The sequence below is a fragment of the Oryza glaberrima genome, chromosome 10, assembly GCF_000147395.1.
Source record: "Oryza glaberrima chromosome 10, OglaRS2, whole genome shotgun sequence".
NCBI lineage: Eukaryota > Viridiplantae > Streptophyta > Magnoliopsida > Poales > Poaceae > Oryza > Oryza glaberrima.
This window is the reverse complement of record NC_068335.1, coordinates 16,956,223-16,967,393: the sequence shown is the minus strand read 5'-3', so window position 1 is coordinate 16,967,393 and position 11,171 is coordinate 16,956,223. Positions and strand designations below refer to the sequence as shown.

Sequence of the window (11,171 nt, the reverse complement as noted above, 5' to 3'; positions counted from 1 at the left end):
CATAATGATCGTATCAATGTTGAAATGCTTTGGTAGGAAAAAGAAAAACAACATTTTCATGATGGAATTCGATTATATATATATATATATTAATTATTTGCAGTTAATTATGTTACAAATAATAATAAAAAAATAATACAGGAAGGTTAGCTTAGCAGTAACTCGTTTTGTTTTTGGTACATTCATGCCGTCTGCTGCATCTATCACAAACCTGACCCTAGTTACCTATTTCTGACGCACATGATTCATAAAGGACCGATATCTTCCCTTCGAGCAACCCCAATCAATGCAAGAATATTTATTTTGAAGGTAGAATTATTCAGAAGTTACTGGCATTCTCTCTGGTACTCCTTCCGTCAAAAAAAAAAAAGCAAATTTAATTTGATGGGATATATTCTAGTGCAACGAAATCTGAACATACTTCTCATCTACTCTATCCGTTCTTAAACAAACTTAAATCCGGATTTAAAGTACTATGATGTGCTATATTCAACTAAAATTTCTTATATTTTAAGATGGGGGAGCACTATGTAAGAGTAGTATATGAGACTCTGACACGTACGCACAGCTAGATCGAAGCCCTGGTCGAGTTTATAAATTGAGATATATCCGTCCTCCATTCTCAGGCCAGTTCTTGCAAGACTCTTGCCGTGTTGAGACTGCAGAAACGAGAGCTAGCTAGCCAGAGGCTGCAAGAAGATTCTGCACCCATAGATCGTCTACCATGGCCACAAACCCAGGACTCTTCACGGAGTGGCCATGGAAGAAGCTTGGCAGCTTCAAGGTAATCAAAATTAACCTTCCATCTTCTTCTCCTTAATTCAGTTACTTCACTGTCTTCTGGCAGCTCGATCGAGCAAATTAACGCACAGCTTCTAGTTCCATCCATGGCAGCACTGCGCCATGACCATTATGTTCTTGTTTGAGTTGGCTAGCTTCTGTTTGATATCAAAGCATACATTGCCGCATGTGCAGCTAGCAGTGCATGAGATTAATTCTCTTGCATCTGCTGCAGATCAGTTATGCAGGGGCATGAACTTTCCTGCAGCACCTCTGTGCAGCAAATAAACTGTTAAAGAGTACATGGTTAAATAAGCTTTTGCCACATCGTCTTTGATTAGGCAAAAACATTCAGTATACACAACTTCCGACCTTTACAAATTACAACAGTAACTTCAGCTATAAATTATAGCACATGTGAGTTAATTCGATGGATGGATTCATCCATGTATATGTGTGCATATGCAGTACGTGTTGCTGGCGCCGTGGGTAGCGCACGGGTGGTATGAGGTGGCGACCAAGGGGTGGCGTGAGGTGGATCTCGGGTACATCGCCATCCTCCCGTCGTTGCTGCTGCGGATGCTGCACAACCAAGCCTGGATCACCATCTCCCGCCTCCAAAACGCCCGTGGCCGCCGCCAGATTGTTCGCCGCGGCATCGAGTTCGACCAGGTTGACCGCGAGAGGAACTGGTATGCCAAACACCATAAAATTACGTACAACCCACACGGTGTTCGTGGCGGCTAGCTCAACCTCATTATAGTCGATGTGCTGTTACGTGCGTGGTGGTGTGCGTGTAGGGACGACCAGATCATCCTGAGCGGTATCCTGCTATACCTCGGCGCACTGTACGTACCGGGCGGGCAACACTTACCGCTGTGGAGGACGGATGGCGCGGGGCTGATCGCCTTGCTGCATGCGGGGCCAGTGGAGTTCCTCTACTACTGGTTCCATCGTGCGTTGCACCACCACTTTCTCTACACCCGCTACCACTCGCACCACCACTCTTCAATCGTCACTGAGCCCATCACATGTACGTAATTAATTGTCACTAGAGACGGTTTATCCTCGAGGCTCCAAACATTACATTCTCTTTTAGGCAATAACCTTTGAGCTTCTATATTAGTATCGAATTGTGTTGCGTCATAAATATTTTTACAAAATTTTTATTCATCATCTAAAGTTATCAATGATCAAAGTTCAATCAATACTAATAGTTACAAGTAATTTGAAATAGAGCAAGTAAGTTGTACTACCTAGTTCGTTGTACCATCATTGCTCCAAACAACCTATTACATGATATTACTTTCGTCCCAAACCTCTAAATGAATATTAAGATTTTGGTAATACAAATTCTTAAAATTTTGAGACAAAAATATTACTAGACCTGTAACCTTGGGATAAATTAAACCACGGTAATCTTCCAATAGAACAAAGTAAAAAACAAGTCTTTTCCATAAGGACACAAAACAGGAGGTGTACTTCGTCAGATGCAAGTGTCGCGCGTGTCCGTTCCTCAGGAAACACAAAGTGTTCCTGTGGCCAGTCGATCGCTACTTCAATTCCCTCCTCCTTCAATGCATGCCTGAACAATAATTGTAGGCCTAGAGAGTGTGTGAGTTAAGGAATGCAAAGGACACACGATATTTCATGGACCATTGAGATCGAAGTAAGCCGACCGATCGATCGCGAGCTAAATTTATGTAGCCCATCGAATCCGTTGCTGAATGCCTGACCAAGCGGAGAAGCAAACGTGGTCCATGAACAACGTATCAGAGACTTTTAGACAAGAGAGAAATCACATTCTAAGGGGTTTTTCCCCCCCTTTTTTTGAGTGGAAGAGTTTTTTTTTATTGAGAGGTATCGAGAAGTACTATATTTTTCGTGTAAGCTAGCCAAATATCAGTGCATTGCAACTTGCAACGGATTATTAAAAATAGCAAAATTAAGTCCTTGTTAAAATTTTTTTAAAAAAATAAAATTGGTTGAAACACAACCTTTCATCTTAAAGAAACAAACAAAAATGCCATGCTTAGAAAATTAAAGAGCTAAAGTCTATATAGTACAGTATATATAGTACGGGCGACTCTCCCAAATCTTAATACCATGGCCCATATATCAGTGACCCAGGCCCTGGGCAAACTGGTCCATGGCCCAGGGCCTGAGATGAAATGCCCAATGAGAAATATGCATTTTTACTAGGAATAAGTCTATTTTTCCTCCTTTCAACCATGTAACTTTGTGTTGGGCCTAAATTTCCATGGGGCGGCCCAGGCCTTGGCCTATTTCTGGGTCCGCCCCTGATCAGTGATTGTGGTGGTGGCAGATTCACTACCACCACTACTATCTTTTAATAGTAGTATAGATTTTGGTGTCATCTTGTAATTTTAAGATATACAAGACGGTACCATAAATTGACTTTAAAGTGATTTGAATGGATGTGTAATGGGAGAAATCGCTTTTCAAATGTAAAATAATGCACTACTTGTATTAGTACTAAATTTTACATTAGAGAACACGATATATTCAGTGATTCTTGATAACCATAAAATCCCTTTAAGATTATGGTGTTTTCTTTAAGTACTGTTAAAAAAAATAACCAATAGTGTCTACTGGTTACACTGCAGAAGCAGAGAACCCTGCAGACTGCAGTATTTGTAATTGAGCAAGCAGATACATATACCTAAATGCATATATGTTCATTACCTACAATTCCTAACGTTGTTGCAGCCGTCATCCATCCGTTTGCTGAGCTCGTTGCCTACGAATTGCTCTTCTCGATCCCACTGATCGCCTGTGCGTTGACTGGAACTGCTTCCATAATTGCATTCGAGATGTATTTGATTTACATTGATTTCATGAACAACATGGGGCACTGCAACTTCGAGTTGGTACCCAGCTGGCTCTTCACATGGTTCCCTCCTCTCAAGTATCTCATGTACACGCCATCGTAAGTACTTCATCAGTCTCTTAATAATACTTCCTCCTTTCTTAAATGTTTGACGCCGTTGACTTTTTTAAACATATTTAACCGTTCATCTTATTCAAAAACTTTTGTGAAATGTGTAAAACTATATGTATACATAAAAGTATATTTAACAATAAATCAAATGATAGAAAAAGAATTAATAATTATTTAAATTTTTGAATAAGACGAACGGTCAAATATTTTTAAAAAAGTCAATGGCGTCAAACATTTTGGGATGGAGGGAGTATGTAAAAGAGTAACTTTACAGTTTTTAAGAAAGCATAGGGATGAAGTACCATATTTTATATTGGAGAAATTTTACGGTTTTCAGTATTTCTTTTAAGATAAAGGAGGCTTTATTGATCTTGGATACAATATACTCTAAAACCACTCCTGATATCTGCATAGCTAGGATGCACATGGTCTATAGTTATTGAAAAAGCCAAATAAAAGAAGATGATGTGCATGTCACTCTGCAAAATAAATAACTTGATCATACATGCTGTTTTCACTGTTATAATAATCTGAACTTATGTGATATATTAGGTTTCATTCTCTGCACCACACTCAGTTTCGGACAAACTACTCCCTTTTCATGCCGTTCTACGATTATATCTACAACACCATGGACAAGTCATCAGACACTCTGTATGAGAACTCACTGAAGAACAATGAGGAAGAAGAAGCAGTGGATGTGGTTCACCTTACACACCTGACCACCCTGCATTCCATCTACCACATGAGGCCCGGTTTCGCCGAATTTGCGTCCAGGCCCTACGTTTCCAGGTGGTACATGAGGATGATGTGGCCTCTGTCATGGCTCTCCATGGTGCTGACATGGACGTACGGTTCTTCATTCACTGTTGAGAGGAATGTCATGAAGAAGATCAGGATGCAGTCATGGGCCATACCAAGATACAGTTTCCATGTAAGAGTAACCATGTTCAGTGCATGATTCACAGATGGTGTGCATGATAAATTGATAATCAGGTTAGAAACATTTTGTTTTGTGCAGTATGGATTGGATTGGGAGAAGGAAGCTATCAATGATCTTATCGAAAAGGCGGTATGTGAAGCTGACAAGAATGGGGCTAAAGTTGTAAGCCTTGGACTCCTGAATCAGGTAGCTCATTTCCTAATGAATTCAGAGCAAGTTGAAACATTATCATCCATACTTCAGAATTCAGATGTTAGCTATATGTCCACATGTACTGCCAAATTTTAGTCAAGATAAAACAGTTAGTGCTTAATAATTGTTTATCTTCAGGGAAAAGGTTTAGTCATAAAGGTAGGAAAATAAAAAAATTAAGTAGCAAAGAGTCCGTTGACAGTAGTCCAACAGAACTAATAAATTCTGTACATTTCATGAGAATACAATATGTAGAAATTAGGGAATTATGTACTCATGCATGGTTGAACTGGTAATTGACATACAATATCTTCAATATAAGGCACATACCCTGAATAAAAGTGGAGAACAATATCTGCTGAAATACCCAAAGTTGGGAGCAAGAATTGTCGATGGAACCAGCTTAGCTGCTGCAGTGGTTGTCAACAGTATCCCCCAAGGCACAGACCAAGCAATTCTTGCAGGAAATGTTTCCAAGGTGGCGCGTGCTGTAGCGCAAGCATTATGCAAGAAAAATATCAAAGTAATTAATCCACTACTCACCTCTGATTTATTTTATAGCATGCAAAAGGATACCATGTTGTAACAAACCACTATTCTTGTACAGGTCACGATGACAAACAAGCAAGATTATCATTTACTCAAGCCAGAAATACCAGAAACTGTAGCTGACAATCTTTCGTTTTCGAAAACAGGCACCGCAAAGGTAAGAATAGATTTCCTCATTTTTCCTACATTCTCTGGACAAATGAATAGAATGTATAAGAGAAATATCATTGCCTAATAAACCAAAAATTTTCAGGTTTGGTTAATTGGTGATGGTCTAGATTCTGCTGAACAATTCAGAGCACAGAAAGGAACTCTGTTTATCCCATACTCACAATTTCCTCCAAAGATGGTACGCAAGGACAGCTGCAGCTACTCGACAACTCCTGCAATGGCTGTACCCAAAACGCTGCAGAATGTGCATTCATGCGAGGTAGTAGTAATAACCTGTTGAAATAATCCAGAGATTCAGACGAACTTCACATGATCTAATCACAAAATTTTTGAACTTTTTTTTTGACAGAATTGGCTGCCAAGGAGGGTTATGAGCGCATGGCGAATCGCGGGAATTCTTCATGCGTTGGAGGGATGGAATGAGCATGAATGTGGTGACAAGGTGCTTGATATGGACAAAGTTTGGTCTGCTGCAATTATGCATGGGTTCTGCCCAGTTGCTCAAGGTTGATGATTCAGTTGCAAAGTATCAGAATAAGTTTTAGCTGGATTATGCTATGTGGTCACCGTATCAGAAAGAGAGATGTTCTGTTGGCAAGAAGAGATATAGTATCTGAGTAATTTCATCTGCCATGGTTTTTAAAACATTGTTCATCATCTCCTTTGATCAAAGACTGGCCATGGCTACTTTCTGTATAAGTATCTGTCCTTTTTAGTCCATAGTGTAATTCAGCAACAAAACACTCTTGGCATTGTTATGCAGTCTCATGAATGTTTTTCCAGCATACGGAATTACGGATCAACTCATGAATGCTTTGGGGTTCTATGAGCCTAGCTTTCCGAAGATATTGTGCATCTCATCTTGATGGTTGATCGATCTCGATGCATCAGAAGTCCTCTCTGAGCTGAATTTCTAACTCCCAACTAAGAGATACCCCATCCTGCCTTCAAAGGAAATAACAAAACCACTTAGTACCCTCAAGAGAATGGTGATGCTAACGTGATCTTAAATACATACCTTGTAGATATTTATGGCTAACTAGCCAACAAGTCCACCCTATAAGATATAGAGTTGAGATCTAAAAAATTTTCCTCAGTTCAGAAATTATTATTACACTTGCATATATAAATATAAGATGAATAAAAAATGTACATGTACATTCATGATAAGAATGTACTTTTTACTAAAGATAATAATACACACGTATATACACATCTAGCTAAAAAATATCTTGATGGGGGTGGGTGTAAAACACACCATCATCCAACACATCCAACTCATCCTTTAAGGAGTAACGATATTATTGTTGGAATTACCTGCTCCTATTTTGTTTCGGAACATAATTTGTAGTGTCTTACTTTTTTCCAAATGTAAGTTGTTGTAGCCTATAGGACTTCTGGTCATTTGCCCCAGTTTCTCTTCTTATGCTCTTATTATTTTAAAAATGCTACCCCCACACATGTATAAACATAAAGTATTGTTTTCAATATACTATTACAATTAGAGGGCACGCAGATAATTGAACACTTTCTTAATTCTTACTCACAATTCTAAAAATAAACTTCGGCCAGCTTTCGCCGACCCAGCAAAAAAAAAAAAAAAAAACTCGTGCAGGTGAAGTGCACATGATCAACAATGCAAGAGAGCTATTTAAGGCCCTATCTGGAACGAGGAAAACTTTTTTGATTCTTAGAAGTTAGAAGTTGGAAGTATATTCCATGAAATTAAATTATGTGTCCCAAACGGAGAATGAACTCATTGTACATTATCTGGACACCTAAGATTGGGACAGCCTGACATCAACTATGACATTGAACTTCTGCCCGAAATCCGCCACCTGCTTTGGGAGGCAGAACATAGTAATGTGTGTTGACACCTGGAGGTTCAATCGATTGAGAGAACTGTTTAAAGATGAAATCGACATAATGCTTTATGTTCAAGGCTTGATCGGCTTGCCAACAATCTGACTGACAAGGCATTTAACTGTCAAGCAGTAGGTAGCTAGTACTCTAGTAGGAGTAACAGACTGTGAAAACCCTATATTAACAAAGAAAAAGGGAAAACTCAAATTATCCTTTAAGGGGATATCCCCTCATTTTTGCATGTTACTTAAAAAGTCATCAAAAAATTTAAGAAAAAATAGTAGGATAGATCAATATGTGATATGTCACTTCACAAGCATGCAAATTCAAATTCAACTTATACAGGTAGAAACAAAAATAATAAATATGACTATGAATAGAACGTGTAATTCACGGTCAAATTTGTTATTTTTGTTTCGAATAGTATAAGTCAAATTTTAGCTCACATGTTTACGAAAAGATATATCATATATTGATCTATCTTGATATTTTTTTAAATTTTTTTTTATAACATTTTGAACGACATGCACAAAACGAGGGGATGTCCTCTCGAGGGACAAAAATCCACTTCCAAGAAAAAGGTGATGGGTTTTACTTTACAATGCTTCAAACCTTCAATGAACCTGTGCATTGACAACTTTTAACAATTAAAAAGGAGAGACAGTTGTGACTAATCTTGCATGAGTTCATCCTCGGTAGGAAAATTGTATAGGTTAAATCCCTTTTAAGTAACTCTACATGGTAATTAGATCATCCATACACTTGAGACGGGAAAGCAAAGTTCTTCCATGGGTATAGGTTGACAAGACATAACTCAACACCATGGGATAATAACACAATACTGTTGGGTTTGGGTAGCAGTGCAAGGCAAGGTTCTCTAATCTAAATAGACGACACCTGTTGCCAACCTAATGAATTTTTGCCGTCATTCACCGTGAATCATGATGCATAATTAATGATATCTGTCATTCTGTCAACTAATTAAACCTGTCACCCTATGTACGTATCAAACACACGTAAGGAGTCTGTAAATTGAGCAAGAACAGAGCTCAGTAAATCACTAACCCTGAAAACAGTAGTAGCAGCAGCGCTAGCAAGTACTGTACGAGCTCAGCTAGCCTGAATTGGTCACCAAACCCGGTATCTTCACCGAGTGGCCATGGAAGAAACTTGGCAGCTTCAAGGTGCATCCATATGCCTCTAATTATATCTGCATTTATCACCAAACAGTCCAAAGCCGCATGAACTTAACATGATCATGGCTCTATAAACTTTTGTTCAAATTCAACCAGAATTTTGAAAATTTTCGCCCGAAATTTCTTTCAGTTTCTATCTTTCCCTTTCGAAATGTTTTCGCTTTCAAACAAAATGGAACCTAAACATGATTAATTTATTTGTATATATCTACGTGCATGCAACGCAGTACGTGGTGCTGGCGCCATGGGCGGTGCACGCCGTGCTACCTGGTGGCGACGGCGAAGGGTAGCAGCCAGCCACCAACAGTAATCTACATTTGCACTGTGTAATAAGCACAATGTTTCATTTATACGTCTCATAATCGAAGGACCTAATAAATAAACAGCAGTTAAAGCGATGTTTTTCTGTACCACGAGTCAGCATCAAGGAAGTACTATATGCATCTTCCTTTCTTCAGATAAAAAGCACAAGGACCAAACACTGTGAATTCTGTGACCAGTTGCAATTATGCAGAGTATTGGAATAATACTGATATAAGAGTGACCCATCAGAAAGGTAAGTTAATGACGATGATTTATGAGGCCCATCAGAAAGGTAAGTTAGTTGGTACTACTTTGCAACGTTCTTCCTTCATATGCAGACAACTCCGTTTGCTCTCCGCAATCAATAGGGCTGAAACATCAGTAGTACCACTATTAGTACATCTAGATTAAATGGCCAGAGCATAGGTCATCACTGGATTTATTGTGTTGAAAACGATGTATATTTTTTTCTTCCTTTTTAGCCGATTAGAACAAGTTTAATAGCATAGTCAGCTACTAGCTCTAATTTATCTGTAGCCAATCTAATAGCTTATTCATACAATAGTTACATACTAGTACACTATTAATACCTGGTCCCACCTGTAATACACACCCCGTGTCTTGGAGTCCGTGCTACAACTGGCTATAAATCTATAGCCTGCTGTTGTTCTCTCTCCTCATTTATCTTTTTAAAATATATTTAAAGCTGGTTTATAGCCTGCTAGAGTACCTGCTCTTATAAGATAATGGTTAGTAGTTGAGAGTGAATGATATGCTTCTATTTATCATGTTTTAATGGTAAAAAAATAGATAGTACAACTAGCATGCAGTAATATGTCATTAAACATATAAAAAGATCAACAAAATTGTGATTAAAAAAATGAACAAAAGAGAGTACCTTATTAAAAGGAAGCGAGGAACTAGTATCAAGTAGCTAGCCAGCTTGGAATCAGGATTATGTAGTAAGAAAATTGCCCACGAGAATCAGCAACTGCGCTTGGACATATTTTCCAGTCAATCTGTGTTAAGATCCTAGAAGCTTCTCTAGAAATGAGTACATATCAGGTGAAAACAGTCCAACTGTTGAAAATTTGGAAATTTCAATCTCCACCATTCTCTTGGATCCCAACGGCCAGGATAGTTCGAGGTCACCCTATCACACCTATTTGATGCACATTTGCATAAAGCCGCCCGCACACAGCCTGGATTTTTTGTAAAAATACCCCTTAACTATCTCATTGTATACTGCAATGCCCTTAACAAAAGTAGAGTATCTAAACCAAAGGAAAACAAAAGCAGCTAAGTTCAGAAATATTTCAAAAGTTTTAGTTCAAGTACTGTACAATAACTCCATAAGTACTTGACAATAGCTCCGTAAGTACTGTACAATAGATCTATAGATATGAGAGAAAAATGCATGATGACTGAAGCATGTTAAACAACTGTACAATAACTCCATAAGTACCAAGGACTTACAATAGTGTATATGAACTTGCTGTTTGGTCTTAACATGCAGTAAAAAAAAAGTAACTACGAACAGTATTCACATAGTAGTATAATTCACAGTATTCATCTATACTCAAGAAATTCAGAAATATTTTCGGCACATGGAAATTTCTTAGCTAAAAACTACTTGTTGCCATTTTCTGCATGTGATTGAAATTTCAGTACGTCAAAATGATACAAACCGCCCTTCGTGTGCAGGTCATAATGACAAACAAGCAGGGCTATCATTTACTTAAGTCGAAAATGCCAGAAAATGTGGCCAACAATCTTTCATTTTCCAAAACAGGGACAACAGAATTCTTACTTTCTCTTGATAAATTAACAGGGAGTGCCATATGCGGATTAAGAGAACTTATGCCTAATGATCAACCAGTGGCATAACAGGTTGCTCTCAAAATTTCTTCAGGTTTGGTTAATTGGGGAAAATCTAGATGCTACGGAACAATTCAGGACACAGAAAGGAGCACACTTCATCCCATACTCACAGTTTCCACCGAGAATGATACGCAACAACTGCTGCACCTACTGGACGACTCCTGCAATGGTTGTTCCTAAAACTCTGCACAACATGCATTCATGTGAGGTAATTAATAAACTGTTGAGCTGCAACGTACTCTGAAAGAGCTTTACAGAATGGTCTTAAGTACAGAATTTTGAGCTTATTTGGCAGAATTGGCTACCAAGGAGGGTCATGAGCGCATGGCGT

At 38.5% G+C, this 11,171-nt stretch overlaps 1 protein-coding gene across 1 annotated transcript; it reads left to right on the top strand.

Moving 5' to 3' along the window:
• The first annotated feature begins 605 nt into the window (after positions 1–605).
• On the top strand, positions 606–6,382 carry LOC127753022 (very-long-chain aldehyde decarbonylase GL1-5-like). Its single transcript, XM_052278474.1, is given in 12 exon segments — positions 606–784; positions 1,249–1,472; positions 1,581–1,813; positions 3,511–3,730; positions 4,295–4,676; positions 4,764–4,871; positions 5,200–5,400; positions 5,485–5,583; positions 5,680–5,812; positions 5,815–5,856; positions 5,947–6,008; positions 6,010–6,382. Coding segments are annotated over 12 exon segments (1,863 nt in total). The 5' UTR covers positions 606–724; the 3' UTR covers positions 6,109–6,382.
• Positions 6,383–11,171: the final 4,789 nt, after the last annotated feature.